General features: G+C 35.7%; 1 protein-coding gene across 4 annotated transcripts in view; it reads left to right on the top strand.

The window, feature by feature from the left end:
* The window catches only part of UNC13C (unc-13 homolog C), a 201049-nt gene that overhangs the window by 137533 nt on the left and 40026 nt on the right, over window positions 1-23490 (top strand). For 2 of the 4 annotated variants that reach the window (XM_069798209.1, XM_069798208.1), the window contains 7 exons: window positions 184-269; window positions 15390-15516; window positions 16496-16592; window positions 17099-17242; window positions 18244-18321; window positions 22780-22857; window positions 23265-23294. In XM_069798209.1, the coding sequence (XP_069654310.1) occupies window positions 184-269; window positions 15390-15516; window positions 16496-16592; window positions 17099-17242; window positions 18244-18321; window positions 22780-22857; window positions 23265-23294 (640 nt within the window). Of the gene's footprint in view, window positions 1-183; window positions 270-15389; window positions 15517-16495; window positions 16593-17098; window positions 17243-18243; window positions 18322-22779; window positions 22858-23264; window positions 23305-23490 lie in introns of all 4 variants that reach the window. The other 2 variants (XR_011327075.1, XM_069798210.1) reach the window with 2 other exon arrangements.

The raw sequence follows: 23490 nt of genomic DNA, 5'->3' as shown, positions 1-23490 counted from the left end.
CTGACGTTAGACTAAGGGAAGTTTTTATTTGAAGATTGGATGGTTCATATAATCGTACAAAACACAAAATACAGTAAGTGCATACCAGGGGAATTATTTTGTGGAAATATTTGCCTTTCTGCTGTGCAGCTGCAAGCATAATTTCTAGCAGCAGGTGAACTGATGTGATGTGATTGATTGCAGGTTCCCTCAAGAGCTGAACATGGGAAAAATCAGTGCTGAAATCATGTGGACCCTGTTTGCCCAGGACATGAAATATGCTCTGGAAGGTAATTAGAACAAACTATTAATTACACTAGAGAGTTTGCCAAGACTGATTTCCACTGTAAGTGACACCTGGCATCAGATTTCTGTGGGTTGTAAGAGCTTTCTGGCATACTTGTATAAGATGTTTCATAGGTTAGTGAAAAAGAAGTGTTGTAAAGGAAGAGCATTCATTGCACTGTGACTATATGAAGTTATCTGTGGAAGGAAACAAAAGAACTTATTACCTAAATCTGACAAAATCATCCATGTCCAAAGAACCACAAATATGCTTGCTGGAGAGCATTATAGGCATTCCGTTTTTTCTTACTAGCTGAAATTTGCTAGCTTGCCCATAAGAAACATTTACAGAATGAAGTTATGGAGAAAACACACACAGATAATTAAACCTTTTTGTGCTCAAAAGGCAGGTTGTATTCATTCTGGTTCCAACAAAGTCAAATGCAGTTTCATTTTATTCTTTAAGATAGTACTGTGTTTAACCATAGGTAGAATATACTACTTTTCTCTATAGCAGATAATCTCCAACTAATGGTTTCAAACCCACTCATTGAAATATGGTTATTGCAGAAAACCAAGTAAAAATACCTGCATGAAACTTTTTAAAAAATACTGAAGAGAAGGAATTAAGGAAAAAGTATTAATTAATGATAGCAATATTGCCAGCACACATACTTAGATCAATATTAAAATCATGAGTCTTGAAAATAAGTTCATCAAACTCTCCCTAACTCGTATTTATTTTTGCAGAATAAAAAACGACGGCATTAGCTGAACTTCACTAATTTTCTTTACGTATTAAACAGATTTCAGGTATAAATGTGAGAGAAATGCAAGAGAATTTTAGTTTCCATTGGACATCAAGAGTATAGCTAAGATGAATTGGAAACTAAGTGGATCAGATAACTAGTTTTTTGCATTGTAAGATATGTAATAAAATGCATTCTGTTGGTCTTGTATACAATCTTTACAGAGTTTCTCTCTAGAAAGGAAAAAAAATTTTTAAAAAAGTAAAAAAAAATATATCAGAAACCAATTTTAAAGCAGTCAGCACAGTTTATAATCTCATGGTCAACCCCAACTTGATGTGAAAGGAATTATAATACAGAGCACTGTTTTTTAAAAACAAAATACAATTTTTCTCATCCTTTTATAAAAAACTGTTATTCAGAGAAAGAAAGGATTTATAATGCTAGCCTTTTTTTTTTAACTTCCACAGTAGCAGAAATAGCTAATTGTGATTTTTAGGTAAGCAAAATTCACATTGTCTTCAGTCAAGCCTGCTACTAACTACAGAGCAAGTCTGCCAGTGGTGAAAATAAGTATGAGGTTGGATTTAAACAATGCAATTCAACAGGCATAAAGGGTAAAAGAAAAAAATACTTGAAGATTAATTTCTATATTATTTGCTCCAGAATGTCTAATATGATAGTATCAGTGTAGTGGTACTTTGATCATACTGTAGATTTTTATGATGAAAAAGAAAAAGAGAAAAAAGATGAGTGACTAGAATGGCTATTAATGGAAGAATTATTTTGTTCATCTGCTGTTGTGTTACTTTATTTTGTTAATTATATTATTTGAATGTGGAATTTGCACACTAAGCACAACAGAAGAAAAAGGCAGGAAGAAAGGAAGGAAGGAAGTACAGGAGCAGTGATTATATGTAGAATGACAACAGAAGACATGAGAAAGCAAATCTAAGATGAGGGTATGAGAAGAGATGTTCAAACTAATATTTGAAGGTGATGTTCTATAGTCATGTCAGAGTGAATCAAAAATGCAAGTTTGAGAAAGCTAATGTCAGGCAGGAGATCACCCTTTGAGAGTGATCAGTGAAGTCAAAGAGCTGAGAAGCATGAAGACCAAATGAAAACCACTATTTTGGATTAGGACATATTCCTGGTTACATCAGTGAGAACAACCTTATGTTTGGAGAGGCTGTAAATCAGGAACAGGTATCAGAAGATAGCACAGATTAATAAGAAATTCTGATAACCATTATATTGTCATGCTTTCATAACTTTGAATCTATAGTTACACTCTGCACACAGCCATCCCTAAGCATCCCAGTGCTTGTAGTCTTTTAGCCATTGAACTATCAACATTCTGTACTGCAACAAGATAATTCACAAAATTCACTCTATTTGCTAAGTAGAGCATACTGATGGCTCAAAAGACAGCTTCAGATCAAGCCATGGTTTGTTTCTTGTTTGTAAAGAATAGAACAGGAAGCTCTTGAGGAAGAGTTAATTATACAATAGATGAAGTGTGGACAGTTGGGCTGGATCAAAACTTTAAAACAAATACTAATGTTACTATCCTAATTCTGCACAGAGAGATATAGAGGACTCATCAGGAGACACTTGACTTTCTACATCTGTTCCAAACCAGTCCCTGGTTTTGGTCTCATCTCTGTGTTGCTGTGGATACTGTCTTTCTGAGGAGAGTAAATGCCATTTTTGTCATTAGAAATTCTAAGTCATTCCCAGAATCAGTTGCAAAATACTTCCTGTATATAAATAATAATTAAAGGAAATTGAAATTAATTATAAATTATTATAAATATACAAAATTTCATCTTCTATGGTTTCATTCCTAAACAGGAACCTCAATAAATCTAGTCACAAAATATAGATCAGCATGCTGTTTCTCTCTCCAGCTTTGCTGATTTTTAAATCATTAATTCTTTCCATGGGTATTGTACAAACTGAGTTTGATTCTTCAATGGCAATAAAACTTTTTGTTTCAAATTCTACAAGATTAGGAGCAAGCCCCTAAATACGGTCACAGTTGATCCTCGTGGTTTTAATGGGGTTCATTAAAATGCATTGCATTCTGCTGTGCCAGTCTCGCCTTCCAAGTTATTAACGTAGGCTACCATCTGTTCATATGTAGTGTCCAGGGCTGTGATTGCAATCTTTGCCTGATTCAATTTAGTATTAACCTCCTGAAGCAGCATCTTTTGTGTTACAAAGTTGATTCCTTTCTGCATCCAGTCAAGAAGCAATGAAACAGTTCACTGTTTGCAAAAGGATTGCTGATCTGATAAAAGATTAAATTAGCTTATCTAAGATCCTGTGTCTGGTTTTTCCCACCTTACATGTTCCTGAATTTATCCAGCCACTCCCATCAGCTTAAATTCAGGAAATGAGTATGTCATAACTCCATTCTGTAACAGAAGACCAATACTGGAACATCCAGTTCACATTCCTTTTTCCCGAGAGTAGATCAGAATGGCTGTTTAGGCCAAGTCCTCTCACTGTACAGCTGAATGCCTCCTGTATCTGCTCAGGGGATATATGGAGCTGCTGCTGGGGAGAATTGCTGCTCTTCAGCAGTGCTGCCTACCTCCTTTGTAATAGGAGCCATTAGGCACTGTGAGCCAGGCACCAGCACTCATTACACGCCTCTGCCTCATCTTCTCCCTTGATTCTTGCCCAGAACAGTCTAGCTAGGAGGCTGCTGTTATGACATGGAGAAGATAGAGGGAACAGCAGCTTCCATAGCAGTGGCCTTTTGCTAGAGAAGAGTACAGCAGCTGCATGTGTCTATGAATACTAAGGCAGTGTACTTGCATGTGACAGGGTAGATGGCTGCTGTTGGGGGAAACATCTCGCTTTTGGGGTGAGGGAGGAAAGGACATCCCAAAGCACAGTTCAAGTCTCCACCGCTGCTGAGATCAGGGCTACACGGTGCCAAGCTGACATGCCTTGCAAACAAAACTGTACTAAAATCTGGTATTGAGTTCATAATTTCATTCTAGATTTTCTTCCATTTTATGTTTAGCCTTTGCAGAGTATTAAAAGTTTTATGCAAACTTTAACAAATTAAGTCCTCACCAGTTCTAATTTTTTTTCTGATCTAAAGAGCTTGGGATTCCTTTCATGTATATATTTTGCATGGAGAAGGTATCACATGTTTCTTTCAAGAACTGACTTCGTTAGATTTGGCCCTTTTTTTTTTTTTTTTTTTTTAATTCTTTACAGGTTATTCATGAAGCAAGAGTGATTTGTGTGGTACATTATACGTTGTTGTTTGGCATTTAGTTTACATGAGCACATCTGAGCTTATAGGATGTTAAAATTTTTGTACTGTCTGGTCCTCAAATTATTCTGTATATGGTACAAACAAATAAGAACAGAGACAGAATTTCACTAGCAGTGCAAGTGATTTGTTACTTCATATGGTAAGAAATCCTTTCCTTTCCAAATATGAAGATGCGAAGGTTAGAAGATGATGAGAGAGTAATGAGCTGAAATTAGACATGTAATTACAAAAGTATCTTTTTTATTCTACATCCTCAGAAATGTCTTTTTCAGCTCTTTCTATCTCTCACTTTTGAATAGGTCAGATCAAATGTCCAAAGCTATCCAGTCTGTTAGAAAGAGAACATTCTAATTGCTGTTATTATGATAATCTAATTCTGGTAGTGGCCAGAAGTCAAGACCAGGATCAGGCCAGCAATGAATTAGCTGCTGTGTAAATATAGCAATAGACAGTCTTAATCCTGCAAAGCTAAGATTCTGAAGTGTCAGGCCTTATAAAAACAGGAGAACAAGAAAGTCATTACTCCATTTTATGCATTTAATATAAGTTTGCTTTTTAAATTTGCTGTTGTCTTCAGTGCCTAAGCAGACATCATCTTCCTGTTTCTCTGACAGATTCCTCTTTCATGACAGAAACTGATAAAGTGATTTGAAAGAGAAGAGGCAGTTGATGCTGAGCACAGACACAGCATAGAAAAAAAAAAAACCAAAAAGGCTAATGCTGCCCAGAGAAAGGTCACACCATTCAGTGGCACATTTCAAGTCTATTTTTACTCCAGCTTTACAATTTACAAAGTTGCCCTTAAGACAGAATATAGCCTTGGCTTAGAGGGAGACTACAGAGCAGATTTGGGAAGGTGGGGCTGAGATTATGGAAGGGAAAATCCACCAAAATGCAGTGTTTCATTGGTATCAAAATATGAAACCTTTTTATTTTAGTGAATCTCATTCTGCATTTCAACACATTTCAACAGATCTATTCCATCCTCATTTTTCCAGAGACCTGAGGAATAGAGAGTCATATGTAGTCTCATGGGGGATTCAGAGAGACTGTAAAGGCAAAGACAAGGAGATTACAGTTGGAGTGAATAATAAACTTTCCTTTGGCAGATAATCAATAAGATTGAATGTGACACGGTTGGAGGAAGAGAGGAGTTAGAAATGTTCTTTGGTCAGAATAACAGACAATGATGTTGATAACAGCAGCTACACACTCTATGTACTGGAGGGCTGAGCTTTGTGAGTATGAGAATCTAGTTGAGTACCTATCACATGCAACACAGAGATCCCCAGGCTTGCCTAAAAAGCACTGTAGCCATACCAAATGGCACTATTTTGCTGAAGTTAATTAGGCCCACTAATTAAGACAGATAAAGTGAACAGAACTGTTCCCAGGAGCTAAGTTAATATTTCTTCGTGGCATCCTATTGTGCTGTATCAATGTATCATCTTACTTGGAACTACCTCAGAGATCTCTAGTATGGTACAACCCTGCTCTTGGGCACTTGCCCACTATATCATCTGGTCATTCCCTAAGCCATTTTCTTTGCATTTACATACTGAACCATAATCAGAACAGTAAGAAATACTAAGTGTTAATACTGCAGTACAAGTCTACGGTAATCTTAATAAGTTAAAGCTTCTTTGTGTCTGAGTGTAGGTGTATTCATGGTGCCAGATGTTACTAGAAAAAATGTAGTGCATCACTGAATGCCTGACTTCATTATTTAGTCTTAAAGTTGTCACTCAATATTAGCAGTGTATATTGCCCCATATATTTAATAATGAAAGGTCTGGCCTTATTTAATCTTCTTTTAACCACTGAGTATTAATCTTGTTCTGAAACATTGTTATTAGCTCTTACCCAGGCAGTCACTGATTGTAAAACATCTGTGTATAAACTTTTCCTGAACGTTGCCTAATTGTGAGCAAGACAATTTTGCTAGTCAACATGTACTAGTACTACCATGCTAGATAGGATGTTAGACTGTAAATGATGCTTTAAATGAACTCTACATTGATTAATAATTATGGGTTATTTATAGCTTACATGGCCCTGTCCTTTCTGCAAAACAATGAGTTGAGTCTGCAAGTAAGGGAGAAGTGTTCTGTTCAGCTGAAGGGGCTATATATATCCTATGGGAGCAGGAAGAGAACTGTCTTATAGCAAGGGGCAGTCAAGATTTCCTCTGTAGTTTATTAGGTATTTCAGCCCAGAAGAATAATTTGCCTATTTTTCTTGTCCTTGATTACTGTTCTTCACCAGTAAGATCATACAACTTCATTGCAACTCACAGTTTTTACAAAAACTAGAGTTATGTCTTTTGTCTGAAGCAATTTTGTGGCTGGGAAAAAAAAAAAAAAAAAGAAGAAATCAAGCAAAATTGTGACTTTGTCCCCACAGAAAGTAACTTAAAGGACCTGCATTGTTTAGTGCAGTTCTGCATCTGCTGGTTGGAGAAAAGGTTCGTCCTTTTCCTCTTACAGAATATTCCCCTAATGCAGTCATGTAGTCCAGCAGCTAGGGCTTGAATTTCCCATCCTATTTCTTGAGGGCTTTCTTCCCCTTGTCTCTGTCAGAGTGGATCTGCATAATGTTCACACAGTAAGACTGGAACCTAGCTACTGCATCTCTTCATGAATTCTGTGAGCTAATCACCCCATGAATCCACTTATATTTTGGACTTCTTTCCTTTCAGAAACAGTAACCAATGACAGCTTTCTTAAAATATTTTTCTTTATCAAGTAGAATAAAACATTTGAGTAAAAGAAAATTTAAAATAACAAGCAACCTGCATGCTATTTTTAATCCTGCCTACTCTTAAATTTCACACTAAGACACTTCATAAAAGATTTCCTCATACAGCAAACAACTGTTCTTCTCCCAGCCTCTCTCTTATTAAGTTGAAGACTCGGTCTTTTACTTTCAGGACTTTTTCACATATGGAGATTCACTGGTGTCTTTTTTCTCCTGTAGATACACAGGCAAATTTCCCCTTATGGGCAAGTGCATTAGTTCTAAGCTAAACAGTTGATACTGGTTCCAGCACTCCCAGGAGAATAGGATAAATCCATTAAAAGTGCTTCTTTCCACATTATCTTTTAATAAGCCTTAAGTGCAATTTGCTGCGTAACAATTAGAGAACACCTCTGTGGTTTTGCCTTTGCTTCTGCTTTACAGGCAGAGCCAGATACAATACAGGTAATTATTAAAGTGCAGCCTCACATTTATCTTGCTGCCTGATTCTTCCTGTTTTGTACTTCATTGTACTAATTGCTTATAAAATGCTACCATGCCTATTTGGCAATGTTTTATGCTCACTTTGCCCTCTTGTGATGAGCCAAAATGCAGAGAATCAAGTCTAAATGTTTCCTTCATGGAAAGATATATTTTTAAAAAATGAAACTATAAGTAAATGAAAGTAAGCTGTCAAAAATTATATTGAAGATCCAAAGCTGAGTATTCAGCAGCTAAGACCCAATACAGTTAAGGCTGTCTTTATTACCTTTATTCTCTTTTTCCTCACAGATTCAAGCATTATAATATAGCAATTAATTATGTGATAACATTTCCCAAGAAGCAGTGGTTTCCAAGAAGCATGTATATTGTCTCTTTAATTTGCGATTTTTATACATATTGGAGATTTATGAAAGCCTAATCAATGTAAATTGGATTTCTATACCAGCATTACTTTTCCTCTTTTATTACTTTCTGATTATGTGATTACTTTGAATAAATGTTGAAACTTCGGTATGGAGTATTTGAAATTTCCACCATATTATTCAGAAACAGGGCTTTAATCATCATTATATGTCTCATATCAGATAGGATGGACAATTTCTTCTGTTCCATTGATAGCTTGCATTTCCTTAGGCTTTCTATGGTCAATTCATGTACATAGCAAGAATTCCACTAACAGTAAAAAAGCACAATACAGATTATTTCAGTCCTTGGAAGCAATTGCTTATTTCCTCCTGTAATCACTAGTAGTTGTGTATATCCAAAGACAGAATTTTGTCTCTGAGTGTTTGTTCTTTGAATATTATTGATCTGCTTAGTTTTCATGGTACATAAATTTCACTCTGATGTGATATTGAAGGGTAAAAGTTATACTGAAGTTGATCTTATTAAATTATTTGCTGTACTGGCATTTTTCTTTGTCTTAGCTGCAGGCAGGACAGAGCAAGTTTATGCTTAATCAAGCTGCATATCTTGCATCTTGAGTTGCCCTATTTGTGATATACCCATCCACTTTTCTGGAACTTTTTTGGAAGTATTTGGCTGTGAAGTAGTAATTAATTGATGGGACTAATAGGCTAAATTTTCAATAAGGAGTAAAAAAAGCAACTAAGTAATGTTAAGAAGATATCAAAGTTAATTTGCCTAAAGTAATTTGAAATGTTTAGGCAATATAACACAGTAGGTAAAAAAATGGCAAATGCAATGTTTTGTAGTAGAAAATAAGGTTGTTTGCAGCAGATTCACACGTCCCTCATGATATTACATGTTGTGTCCCTTAGGTAGTATGTAACACTGGTATTTGATGCCCTTGAAGTTCCCATAAGCAGTTTACCTCTCCCAGAAAGCAACATACTGATTTGGCTTTTCAGATGCAATGCAAGTGGCCCTGAACTCACTTGAACCTGCTGTGAAATGTGAAGCAAAACAGAGCACTCTGAGCAAATGGTCTCTCCCTTTGAGAGCTCCTGCTTGAATATAAAGGGCAATGTTATATCAGCTTTTAAAGTGCGCTGCATTAAGTCAAGGATTCATTAGCCCACTTTCACTGCAGGCAAGAAGACGAAAAAGAGCAGGAAATCCATACTTTTCTCACAATTCAGAATGAAACAGTCTGCCTTCCTCCCCTGGTCTCTGTTCAGTGAGGAAGTATGACTCTGTGGTTAAGAAATCTTTGAACAAGATCTACACTGCCTTTCATAATTTACGTGTGTTCCCTTAGTAAATTCTTTTGGTCTCCCTATACCTCAGTTTCCCATTTGTAAAATGTAATAGCACAGCTTAATCACCTCATAGAGATGTTCAAGGTGTAATCCATTATGTTTGTGAAGTGTTCAAATATATTTTGGTGAAAATTTCCAAGTAAATGCAGAGAAAAGATTGAATATGTAGAAGTCTAATGAAAGACACAATATATTTTCAAAAGAATTAGAGGGGTTTTTTAGTTGTAAATCTGTTGTAAGTGCAATCCAAAAAAGGAGGTAACGACAGAAGTTTTTCGGGTTTTGGTTTATTATATTTATCTTGACACAAAGAGCCCTTTTAGAAAGGCCAGTAGTATTTCACATTATCAAAATCAATGTAAATTATACATAATTATCAATTAGTTGTGTCCTGCTCTGCATTTCAGTTAATAACCAGTGACTGCCACTGCCTTTAGCAAAGTACAAGGACCCTGGGATGAGATGTCTAGTAGAATGTAACGTTTCCTTCTAAATCAGTTATGAACTTTATTTGAGTTTACATTTTTCTTCATTTGTGGCCTGATCCAATGTTACATTCAATCAGAGTCTTCCAGTTCATTTCAGTGGTACAGGGATTAACTCTAGAGCACTATAAGCATAATACCCATATTAAAAGAGGCAATGGCATAGAAACCAACTCCTGTACTGTAGGGAAATTGCATTGGGATCAAGTACCCAAAACATTAACTTCTACTTTTATCCAAAACTTGGGTGCATCATACTGGTGTAATGTTTCCACAGTATTCAGAGGGAGGAATACTACTTCATACTCATCAATATCGTTCCTCATATGACTTCCTTAAGAGCTCTTCCACTAACCATACTCAGTTTGTGCCATGCATATACTTCCCAATTATACGACTGAAAGTTTGGAAATAGTAGGTTTTCTGAAACAGCAGTTCTGAAAGAAATAGGTAAAATATGCAGCTGGTAGTCTCTAGAACAATTGCTAAGTAATTATTGCAAATAATATGGAATTATGTCACAATGGCTGAAACTAGCATCTGAGTTTTGATGGGAAATCTTGCAGTTAATCCAAACACAATTCCCTTATGCTTAGTCTTCATCGTTTCCATTTTAATAAACTGTAGTGCAATAGCATGTATGTAACAAACCAACTGACTGTGATATAATTAATTCGCTACACATAAATATTCTTTGTAGTAGTTATTAATCTCTGAAACATTATCTGTAAAGCCTGGAAACTGGACAAGCTTTTTTTTGTTAGTTATTCATATGTATTTATGTATATCTAGTAATTTTTTTCATTTTTTTACAGGCAAATTTCCTTCTTGCAGTTCTTGTTCATAAGGATTTTAAATATTCTTTAAAACCACCTCATTAGAATCCTTCAAGCAGTTTAACTGTATGTTGTTACAAAAAATAGTGGCTAGGAAACTGCTGTAGAAAAAAAATTTGCTCTTAGCTTTTGTACCTAAATAAGGGAAAATTAGAGTTGAACAAAATATCAGATTGATTACCTGAATATTTTAAAAGTTCATCTTTTATAAAGGTTGTTAGATTACCCTTTTTTAGCAACTAATACATCTTAAAAATCACATGGATACTCAGAGTGATGTTATTACCTCAAGGTTAAAAAGGAAAAAGGATTCTGTAGTGAATGAGATTCTATTCCAGTTTGTTAAATGGCATTATTTCTTTAGTGCCATGTAGATGTTCCTGCTTAATAAGGCATCTTTATTGACTTTATTGACAAAATACTATGACACTACAAACATCAGACAAAAAAAAAAAATAGTTGTATTGCATTTTCTTTTTGTTTGCTGACTTAAGAAAATCTTGTCAGCTTTCTTTAGGACTTCCTGGAAAAATGATCAAGAAATCAAACATGATTCCAAAATATGCTGTTTGGTCATAGTCCTGTGAGGAAAGTATCTTGGATTATAGTTCTTCCTACAATGTGCCTTTATAAATTTTTGTGTAAAAGAACAATTGCCTGCAATTAGATTATTTGCTAGATACAGTGTCACCAGGTCCATGGCTGATTTCATCACACACCAAACACATTTGTGTATATTAATGCATTCCACATAACAGTCTTTAAAAAAAAAAAACAACAAAAAACAAAAAACAAAAACAACAATTCTTCTTTCTTGGTTACACAAAGAGCACCTGGACGGAAGATATTTTTTTTTCCTCAGTGTTGTTGCTTACTGGAAGTCTTCTTAAATATGTTCCTAGAATTGTAATTTGTACAACTGAGATGGAACGACACTTTATACAGTTTTCATCATAGTTGCAGCTACAATGTCTATTACTGCAAACCTGTGGAAAGTATATGTGCAGTAGAGCAGTATCCCTAAGGAGATATTAAAAAAAACCCCACAGTGTAATCAATACTGTAAAAAAGATACTCTTAATGGAACTGCGATAGATAAGAGCAGCTAAAGTGCCCCATACGCACAGATTACAGTTTACAGAAATCTTACCAGTATTTTTTTCATTGATACATGATACAGTATTATAGAATAATGTGCCGTTATCACTAATGGGAACTACAAATGTCCTTGTTATGAAACCCAGTAGACTAATACATGCTTATAAAAATACACTGCACTACAAGGAACATTTCATAAAAGTAGCAGCACAAAAAAAAAAAAAGGGTTAATAATATTAGGTTTACTATACTGGAGATTCAGTTTATCTAGAATCAGTTATGAGAAAGGTCTAGTATTTCTGTTATAATCTCTGCTGAGCACATTTACAGAGCATGCAATTGGCAGGTTTAGTTCAAGACTGACTCAGTATTATAATTTTGCAAAGCAAGAACAGACTTATTTAGAAAGAGTTGTATTGTGCAGCTACTACATCTGTCTTCCAGAAAGTCCAAAATTGGTATATCTGTATAGGAAAACATGGTGCCAGCTTTCTTTCCAGGAAAAAAGACACAGCTTTCCAAACTGCATACATATATCCTGTGTTGTCTCACATCTGCATTAACTTGTGCAAGTTTTTTGGAAATTAAGAAAGCAATCCGTGGGTCCTAATCTAAATTCAGAATGTCTACAGTGATGTTCCTATGCTTTCTAACCAAAATCCATGGTTACTGTGGATAAACCTATGTCCTAGTTTCAGCTGGGATAGAGTTACCTGTCTTCCTAGTAGCTGGCACGGTGCTATGTTTTGAGTTCAGTATGAGAAGAATGTTGATAACAAACACTGATGTTTTCAGTTGTTGCTCAGTAGTGTTTAGACTAAAGTCAAGGATTTTTCAGTTTCTCATGCCCAGCCAGTGAGAAAGCTGGAGGGGCACAAGAAGTTGGCACAGGACACAGCCGGGGCACCTGACCCAAACTGTCAACAGGGTATTCCATACCATGTGATGTCACATCTAGTATATAAACTGGGAAGTGGGGGCGGGGAATCGCCACCTAGGGACTAGCTGGCTGTCGGTCGGCAGGTGGTGAGCAATTGCCCTGCGCATCATTTGTACATTCCAATCCTTTTGTTACTGCTGTTGTCATTTTATGAGTGTTATCATTATCATTATTAGTTTCTTCTTTTCTGTTCTATTAAACCGTTCTTATCTCAACCCGCGGGTTTTGCTTCTTTTTCCCAATTTTCTCCCCCATCCCACTGGGTGGGGGGGAGTGAGTGAGCGGCTGCGTGGTGCTTAGTCGCTGGCTGGGGTTAAACCACGACAACCTATCTAATATCATCCAGTTAAAATTGTCATGGGCTGACTCATATGGGCACTTGTTTCCTCTGTTCTTTGGTTTATATAAACTGAAGAGGTAATATGCATGGATACAAAATGACTTTGTAGGTCATGTGAAGTATTTTCTGATGTTCTCATAGGTTAGTATTAGGAATTGAGGATGCATTTTTCCCTTCTATGTAGCTACAAGTAATATCCTAAGACACTCATTTTAAATATTCTTTCCAAGGTATAACAGCCTGGAGAAAAAAACCTCAATTGTTCATGAATTACTTTGTGCTCATTTCTAATGTGTTATAATTTAGATCTTAACTTAAAAAAATAAAATATCAATGAATGGTATGGTATAAGTTGTACCCTCCTGGACAAGTTTGCCCATCATTGGCAGCAGCCCATTTCTAAAATTGAAATAAACATTTGCTTGGTTTGTGATACTATAGCAAACATTCTTGAGTTGCATTGTATAATCTAATAACACATTCATGCAACACTTGCATGAAAAAAATGCTATTCATTTCAGAAATTCCACTCTTTTGGGATGCAATATAAGACAGATTTTTTCTTAATTACTTAAGCAGTAGATGTGCAGTGAATTTGATAGCAGTAAGATAATTGTGCTCGGTCAAAGACTGGACTCACTTCTAAGAGCTACCTTTTATTGAGCAAATGTTTGGTCATCTAGCTGTCTACAATAATAGATTGTGGAAAAACTCGTACCAGAATAAAAAAATAAGGTTCCTCAGGTCTGTAGAAAGTAAGAACCATGAGAGTAGGCATACATCTTTCTCTCTGTGGTTCTATTTAAGGCTAGTAACCCATGATATTATGCTAGGGAGAATTTGTACTACTCTCAAGTAGTGACTGGGCATGAACAAATGCAATATTTAGACAGAAACTGATTTACTGGCTTTTCTGGAGTGTGATGACAAGGCACTGCAGGTGAAAATGCTAACACATTGCTAAAAAGGCAGTAAGAGCCCACAGGGGCACTTAATAAGATGATTCCCACAAAACTTAGTAATTCGCTGCATAATGATATGCTTGTGAAACACTTATTTCTTGTATGGCACAGTGATATTAATGGAATGCTGATTTGGTGTAATAATAAAACTAAAAATTTTCTTTTAATGTACATGGTCAGATCTGAAAAACACAGAATGTGTATTTCACAGTGCATTTGCACTGACAGAAAACGGAGTGGTATATTCACGTGTGTATATGATAGAGGATGGGGGATGCTCCCACTGTTCTATAAAATCAGGTTCACATCCAAATATGTATGAAAAAATTGTGTAATACTATGTTATGATGCAAGTGGAAATAAGGAGCAAAAAAGGAGGTTTGAAAGCGGTAAGTTCTTAATACGTACTGTTTACACAAGAACATCATTCCTGCCAACCATCTCTACTAGGTCACTTTTTAAGGGAGCTGGGAAAAGACATTAGTCTTTTGCTTAGGGAAGAACGTGCAAGTGACATGACACCTCAGATAAGATCTGTGGAGATTCTAGGAAGCTGTGAGCAGTAAGTGAAGGAAGGATTACTCTGTCCAAGATTGTGAATCCATGATTTGCTTTGGGGGAGAAGGAAATGAAAGATTTGAGCAAGGATCAAGTGTCTGTTAGCTAAGGGAGTGAAAGAATGGAGCTCTCCAGGGCCTGAAGTGCTGGATGGGAAAGACTCCAGTGCATAGTGGATAAACTAAAATAAGGATCATAATCCTGGGAGAAAGATGGACATTTATTCCAAACCAATTAAATCAGACTAAAAATGCAGAAAGTGGTTACAGGTGGCTCCGTGACTCCTGTCATCCATGATTATCTGCATATCCAGTATGTTGAAAACAGGACACTGAGAAGGTGGAGAAGCCCATTTGAAAATTTTCAAAAACACGTTTTTAAACCAGCTTTTCTACTTATGCCATGTATAAATCAGATGGCTGCAGAGCTGCAGAGTTGTTTCCTCTTTCTTTTTCTTAACTATATGTGATAAATGCAGCCCATTTCCTAATGCAGGTTTCACAGATTCATATAGGACTGGCATTTCATTCATTTGGCTACTACACAGCTATAATTGTCTTTTCTAACAACGACACAGCTTCTTAACCATTTTGTATCAACTAAAGAAGAATCTAAAGAACAGGAAGTCAGAAAATTTGTGGGTTTTCCTCACTGTAGTGAAGAGCATTGAAAAGCCTAACTTGCGGTCTGGTCTTTGTTTTGGTTTGCTTTTCCTAAGGGTACTCAGAACCTAAAGGTTGAAACTGTGCATACTACTACCTCTAAAAAAATCAAACCAATTGTGCTTTAAAATTCAAATACTGTATTATTATGTCGCTAGTGCACTGAGGCACAAGTATGTTATTTACTGTTAGAATGCTATTACATGCTTTTATTTCAACTCCTTCTATTACAGAACATGAAAAGCAGCGGTTATGCAAAAGCACAGATTATATGAATTTGCATTTCAAAGTGAAATGGTTTTATAATGAATATGTGAGAGAACTCTCTGCTTTCAAGGATGCAGTGCCTGAATACTCTCTGTAAGTAGTGTATAGGGAAGTCTCCCGTGAGTTTGGGCTTGATGCAAGGTTTATTTTGGTCAAATATTTATGCTTACGTTTGTGCAAGATCTCATGGTGCATACCACTGACAACTCTTTACTTTTTGCGCTTAGTCTTCTTTAATTCTTCATTCTATCAAATAAAATAGTCCAGGTATTAAAAATGCAGTTATCTATTTCATAGGATGCTTTATTCAAGTGTTGTAAGTGCAGGTCTTCATAGATGACAAAATATTTTGGTCAGAAAATGCCTGAGGAAGGTATGAAATGCAGGAACAGCAGCAGCATTAGTTATAGGCCCCTGCATTTGTTTCATACTCAATGCTAATAGGATATACTACTGAAATTATTCTTACTGCATTGGATTAATATTAAGCTGCTGTTTTCATTTTTGCCTTTCCTCCTGCAATTAATACATTCAATCCAGTCCTTTTATATGAGCTATCCTTAATCTCATTCCTTAATCTTCTGTAAATCTGCTGATTTGCCGAGGTAGTTTGGGGCCTGTTATTGGGTTAAAATTCTTTTAAATAAACTAAAGAAAAATAAAACACAGCTGATGTTTTATTAAAGCAAAGTTTTATCCAAGTTATTTCGCATACAAATAAAAAATCAATGTTAAGAAAGAACCCATACTGATAAAAGACACATTCTAAAATTAAAAAAAGTGCAGAATAGGGTTCACTGCAAAACATGGACACATTTCTCTAGCGGCTACTGCTAATTTTGCAACACTAGGGTATATCAGTTAGAGTATTGTGAAACTGAAGCCTGGAAGACCTTTTGGTAGCCACAGTGTCTCTGGTGCCAAAAGTTTTTCTAGGATGATAGACCTTTTAGCAACTAGAACAGATGTGAAGACACAAGGTGCCAAACTGCTGGGTGGTATGGCATCTCTCCTCTCAGGATCTTTATGAAATGTACTTACTTTACTTTAAAAAATTATTTTTAATTTTCAGGTGGTTTGAACCATTTGTCATTCAGTGGCTGGATGAAAATGAGGATGTCTCAATGGAATTTCTTCACGGAGCACTAGAAAGAGACAAAAAAGATGGGGTGAGCCTTTACTTTTTAAAGAAAGGAATAAAGAAAGTATTAAGACAGTTATTTAGTATTGCAAAACCAGAAGTATATTTGGTCCTACAGTATCCTTGTTAGACCTCACAACATACACAGTCAGTAATGGTTCTTGGAAGACAACCCTATGGACAAATTCCTACTCTAATTTCATTTGCCAAAATTTCCCATAGACTTCAATCTGTGGTTTCACTAAACTCTGATGTGATACTGATGTCATGGAAGAGATTTTTGTTTTTATTTTCAAGAGGTTTAAAAGTAATAGAAATGTGAAAAGCCACATTTCTCAGTATTATCAAGAGGTTTAAAAGTAATAGAAATGTGAAAAGCCACATTCCTCAGTATTATCAGTGAGTCTTTTTTTTAAATTTATTTTTTATTTATTACTTCTTATGACACTAGGAAGAATTTCGAGTGTAAGAAAATCAGTTAATACAGTTTTGAGCTCTGAACAAGTATTAACGCATTTAAATGTTTCTCTCTAGTTTCAGCAAACATCAGATCATGCCCTCTTCTCTTGTTCTGTGGTTGATGTCTTCACACAGCTCAATCAAAGCTTTGAGATTATTAGGAAACTGGAGTGTCCTAATCCAGAAGCACTATCTCATTTAATGAGAAGATTTGCCAAGGTAAATTAAAATCAGTGCATCTCAACCAAGCTTCAGAGAGAGTGACATTGTGTTGCCATGTACTTAAAAGCTAATTCCAATGTTGTTTAGAATCAATCTCTTCTATCTCTGACTGGGATGCTTAGAAAGACATGCTGTCTCTGGCTTAAGACTGTTTTTCATCTACTTTGTCAAAATCATTTACCAGTTTGAGAAGTTCTATCCTCTCTGAGATTTCATATTTATGTATGTTATACAATCAATTATTATTCTTGCCAAGCACGGATTAAAATTCCAATAATGGAGCAATTCAGTGAAAAGCAATTATCTAATTAGTCAGTGCAAGGGAAGGAAAAATTCAAGGTATGGCAATAAAGTATTGTTGCTTGAAGCCCTGACGTGGTAGTTCTTATTCATGTGCTGTTTGATAAACTCAGCTTTGTTAGACCGGCTTTCTATTTGAGTTGTAATATTTCCTCGCACGCTTTAGATTGCCATTATAGTCCTGATGGCTTTTTAAAAGTTTGCATTTACGTTTATTCCTGTTCTTCCATTGCAACAGTTTTCCATTTGCAAAGTTCCTATTTACATGATTATTTTAAGATAAGCTCATATTGCCAGGCTTTGAACAGTGCTCCCTTGGTCTTATTTTTCCATTATATTTTTAATCTATGTATTGTCACCCTAGAGGACTTTTTGAGCTTGCTACTGTTCCATTAAGTATGTAGCACATTGCAAGGAGTAGAGCTCTCAATGCTTCTCAAAAAACAGTATGACTGAAATTAAAGTATCTCTGCTGTTGAAGATTACATTCCATCTAAGAACCACCCAACTGTTGTGCAGGGATTTGAAAATGTGCTCACAGGATTGTTTATATCATATTTTTAAAAAATACTATATAGTACAAGTGTAAGCATCTGTAAAATCTATAATTTATATAAACCTCCTTTTTTGTGTTTTTTTTATTATTTTTGTTTTACACTGTGAAATTTACCATTTAAAAGACTCTTCTCCATTCCTAGACTATCAACAAAGTGCTTCTTCAGTATGCTGTAATTATTTCAAATTACTTCAGCTCATATTGTGATAAAGAAAATGTGGTAAGTAAAAAGCTGTGTTTTGTTTCTGCCTCAGAAATTACCTTTAAAGGACTTACTGTACTTTTTGAATATTTAATTACTTTTGTGTGTGAGAAAAAGCATGAACGGAGGAAGGGATTTTTGGTTTGCTTTACTTTTTAATAAGGTCAGCATGTTTTCATATCTGCTTACATTGCTGTGTAAAAGTTGGAATAGGTAGAATTGGTTAAGAATTCTAGCTAATAATTTCAGTATTAAAGTAGAAAAAAAATTTACAAGATGGCCAGAAACACTCCCTGGATAACAGCCTTCTACAATGGTGAATATGGTGAATGTATTTCATCCTTTTTTCCAAACAGAAGTATTTTTGTTTGAGTTTTCATTTTGCATTGGCTTGCTTCTCTTTATTGGTTTATTCATTAGAGAGTTTATAAGATCGTTGTTCCCTGTGCAGGGAGTGTGTGCAGACTTTTCTGCTACTACCACTCACTCTCTCTGCAGCAGTGAGAAGAAAATCATATGCTATTTTGTTGCCTCACTGCTTACAAGGCACCCCTTAATGAAGGACCAGATTGCCATGGACTCAGAAATAAATGAGATATGGACACTAAAGATGTGTTTAAGCAAATCAAGACATAATCAATAGCTTAACATGACCAAGGGAAATTGTTCTTGTAAACTGACTTTTCAGTATCATTGATATTCAAAGCTAGTACTCCCAAGGCAGGCAATATTTAGCACTATGTGTGCTATATTTAGTAGTATGTTGTACAGATGTATCAATCTACAATTAGATAAATAACTGCAGCACTATCCTCATACTATTCACCTCCAAAAGTACAGCCCTTATATAGCTCATGCACATCTCAGCTATATTTGTCACATCCCTGTGCATGGCTTAAGGACACGCTCATTCTTGCCAGTGCTCTCTCTAGTGTGAGACAGTGTCGTAATCTAGAGGTCACCAACATATACACAATAATAGAATTCAGAAAGACATCTGTTGCAGCTAAACGTCAATTATTCGTGGTTCTTCTTATAAGCAGCATTACAAAAAACTAAACTTACTAGGAGAGATGTACCATTCTGTTCCTTTTACAAAATTTTGTCTAAAATAGAATTAATAAATAAAAATACCAAACTCAAAACTTTATTATTAAGTAGAAGTTTTATATACAAGTTTTTACAGAGGAGTGACATTCGTGTACATAGATGTGTCATATCTCGGATTTAACTTCTCACTTCAGATATTTTCAACCTTTAAGCCCTTTGCAGTAAACACATTGAAAAGACTCACTTCAGGAGGTATCCACACATCTTTCTTCTGGCAGTAGTAAATCTTTTCAGCATCTGAGAAGAGTAAAAGCACCAGGCCAAGTTTGGCAATCGTTGTGTAAGAATCAGTCTTACAGCTGTAGAAAGATAGAATAGAATAGTTCAGTTGGAAGGGACCTGCAACGATCATCTAGTCCAACTGCCTGACCACTTTAGGGCTGACCAAAAGTTAAAGCATGTTAATAAGGGTCTTGTCCAAATGCCTCTTAAACACTGAGAGGCTTGGGGCATCGACCGTCTCTCTAGGAAGCCTGTTCCATGTTTGACCACCCTCTCAGTAAAGAAATGTTTCCTAATAACAAGCCTGAGCCTCCCCTGATGCAACTTTGAACCATTCCCACACATCCTGTCACTGGATACCAGTTGATACATGATAGACCAGCACGCCATATTGCCATTCCCCCCCCCCCCCCCCCATAATCTAGCAGGACATAAATCTTCATGCATTTTTAACTTTACAGATACACCATCTACATATTCCTTATGTCTCTCCCCTCCAGGGCAAATACAGAGCTGAAAAGAACACAACACTCCCTCTCCCCAGTGTGGAGGAGTGAATGCATTACATGTCTTCTACTTTAATGTTAATCAGTCCAAATCAAGCTTCATCTGAAATAATCTGTCTCTGTATTCGACCCAATATGAACCATAATTATTCTCAAAATCTAAAGAAATAAAATTTGTAGCTATTTTCCCCATTTCTTTCAATTTAATGCTAATATTAAATAAAGTTTACTGCTTTCTAAAAGAAATTAGTTTTGATACATAGTGTTGAGTCATTGAGTTAAACCATTTGTGGAGTCTTTTGGCCTGTCCAAAGGGATTTTTTTAATTGTCGGAGTGATTGATTTCTGAAGTCACCCCGGTATGCCAATCTTTACTAAGGCTTTAGATGGAATTAATCTCCTTATGGCGTAAAGTATTATATCAAATGCTTTTGGGGAACATAACTTACTTTTAACAGGAGCTACCTTTTTGAAATACATACTTCTAGCTTAATAAAAGACTATTTGATCTGGTGATCTTAACTATAAAAGATAGGACTAAAAGTCCATCTCCTGCATTAGAGTTGATAGAAGACATTAAAACAAATACTTTTTATGATTAAAGTTAGATTTTGGCATTCTTTTTCAAGTCAATACTTTTACTATTTTTATTAAACACTGTAAAAGGTGCACATAAACTATTCAAATAAAAGCATACCAAAGGTGCTTTTCATAAAGACATGTATCTAATGTAAAAACATCCTCTTATCTTCCACCTCCTGTCAGAGTTTACAAACAAACCTGGGGTTATGTGTTGTACTTGTCACTCACTTTTACGTATTGTTGCATCTGACTGTCTGATTCCTGTAAATTGCTGCAAAGAGTATTCTGAAGAGCAAGATGATAATGAAATCATAAGATGAGAATATTTTTAAACTCTGGTTCTGTTATTTACTGACAGCAATAGAAAATTTTCCTTTGAGCCAAGGTAGACTTGGGCTCTGAAACAGCAACCTTAGCTAGCCTCGAAGGAAACGTTGAAAACTGCCTCACTATGAAGTATTTATCTCATAGCTTCAGTACATTGCCAAAGGCATTTGCACTTGTTTTGAACAAAAGAACCAAGACATTATAGTCAGCTACTTATTCCCCCATCAGAAATCATAATCATTGAATTGTGATGTTGCAGATAATTTCCAGAATAATGAATACATCAGAAGAGAGGAGATAGGAGAGGAGAGGAGGACACAGTCTTAGTGATCATAAATTAACAGAAGGTAGATAAACAAATGGAAGAAGTGGGGTTTGTGGATTTTTCAAGAGACAGGAAAAGAGGTGATATTTCAACCATTACACAAAGCCAGCTGTCTTTTGCAGGAGGACAAATAGCATGCTTCACTGGGAAGCAGTAATGTAAGTATTAAGAAATTAGATCAAATTTCTTTTTTTTCCTTTAGTTGAGAAGGACTCTGACACCAAATTCCTTTGAGAGTAATGTAGAACTAATTAAAGCTAAATCACATTACTGATCTTTTGAATACCAAAATCTAATCCCACCATGTTTCAGCACTACATTGGAACGTGCTATTAACTGGAAAGGTACAAATAAGTAGCAATAACTGTAATCATTCCATCACCTTCTTGTTGTCCAAAAAAAGTATGTGTTTTATTGAAATGCATTACTTCAGTGTCTAAATTAATCCAATCATGCAGTAGAACACACTGACCTTGGCCAACCAGAACTCTTTTAGCAAGTATTGTCTTACTGCTTCCCCCGCATCATACCAAGCTAGCATATAATGTCATCTGAGTACACAAAATTCTAGTAATAGATCCTTTCTTCCATAATTTTGAAATCAGCTGCTTAATTTTATCCATGTTTTACATTTTACCTTATATATATCCAGCAGTTGCTGTCGTCTACATTGTGGCTCTGTGTTCTGCCTTAAGGAAATGAGCTTAAACAGAAATATTTTTAGACTAAAATAATATGTTTACAAAACTCTACTGCTTAATTCATTCACCAACTTTTCAAGCATTGCAAAATGTAAATTTCTGATATACTATTCTGTTATTAACAGAACTGCCTGTTGATTTATTCAAATATTTAAGCATCAGCCATTATCTGTGTTACAGTGCTGTCACAGTTTTCTGCGAAGACTGGGTCTAGAAAGCAATCTGGCACTCCCTTTCGCCCAGTCTATTTTCACTCCCCAAATACTTTGATCATTATTGTGTCTACTCTCCAAGAGATGATAATGTACTACTTGTATTAATCCACCAGATGTAATTGCATTAAGTATGACTAGCAACCATATGGGATAAATATAAGGTTCAGGACATGAAATACTGAGATCTGAAAATTGCCCATCGGGTTGGGAGAAGGTATTCAGTTTCCTGTGGCACAACACTGTCTTAAGGGCATAATGGGTGGTCACTGGCTGAGTGGTTTTGCTGACTGGGCAAAAAGGAGTGTAAATTAAAGAAGGAAGGGAAGGCAGCAGTGGTCAGGAACCTAAGATCCTCCTCTAAAAACCACAATTGCATGAATGTAGGGCTGCTGAAGAACTGGTCTTCAGTCCAGAGGCTGTGAATACACATATTCATACATAAAAGGAACATAACACGCACATTCTCACATTTGGTGCTCTCTTTGTAGCCCTGTATCTTGATGAACAACATTCAACAATTAAGAGTCCAGCTTGAAAAAATGTTTGAGTCCATGGGAGGAAAGGAGGTGAGTCATATTTGTTTCCTGGTTCATTCAAAGTTCCTTAGAGATCATTAGCACCATGTTTTCAACCTAGTCACAGCCTTCACTTCTGCTTGCAGACAAAATCAAAATGTTTTTTAAAAAAAAAAGTCTACAAGAACTATTTTATGTCCTGAAAATACTAGAAAGACCTAAAACTATTGCACAGAAACATGCTAATGATCTGTAATGTTCAACAAGCGCTGGGTGTTTTGTGTTGTAATCTGTAGTGCCAGCTTTATTTTAATGTTTGTATTGGACTATACTTTGCTTTTTTATGTATTGGTATGTTTTGCCTGTATCTGAAAATTTTGTAGAATATGTGCTTTGTGCTTTGTCTGTAATGTGTCATGTCTTTGTCTAATGCCTTTGACTTGCAATCCACTGAGCAGAAGAAAGAAGGAGAGAGATTCTCTTATGAGGTTTGTGATAGTAAGCATCTTTTATTATTCCTGACCGTAATTTCTAAGGCTAAGAACAGTCACATTTCCTACTAATTTCCATCGATGCATTTGTGTAATTCCCTATGATCTAAAATCAAAAGAGCTATGCTTGGGCATTCAGTTGACGCTCTAAATTAAGTTTTACTAGGCAGATAGTGTAAAGTCTTTCAGAGTC

This window comes from Haliaeetus albicilla, chromosome 12 (genome assembly GCF_947461875.1).
Source record: "Haliaeetus albicilla chromosome 12, bHalAlb1.1, whole genome shotgun sequence".
NCBI classification, from domain to species: domain Eukaryota; kingdom Metazoa; phylum Chordata; class Aves; order Accipitriformes; family Accipitridae; genus Haliaeetus; species Haliaeetus albicilla.
The sequence above is the reverse complement of the archived record's forward strand: the minus strand, read 5'-3'. Positions and strand labels throughout refer to the sequence as shown.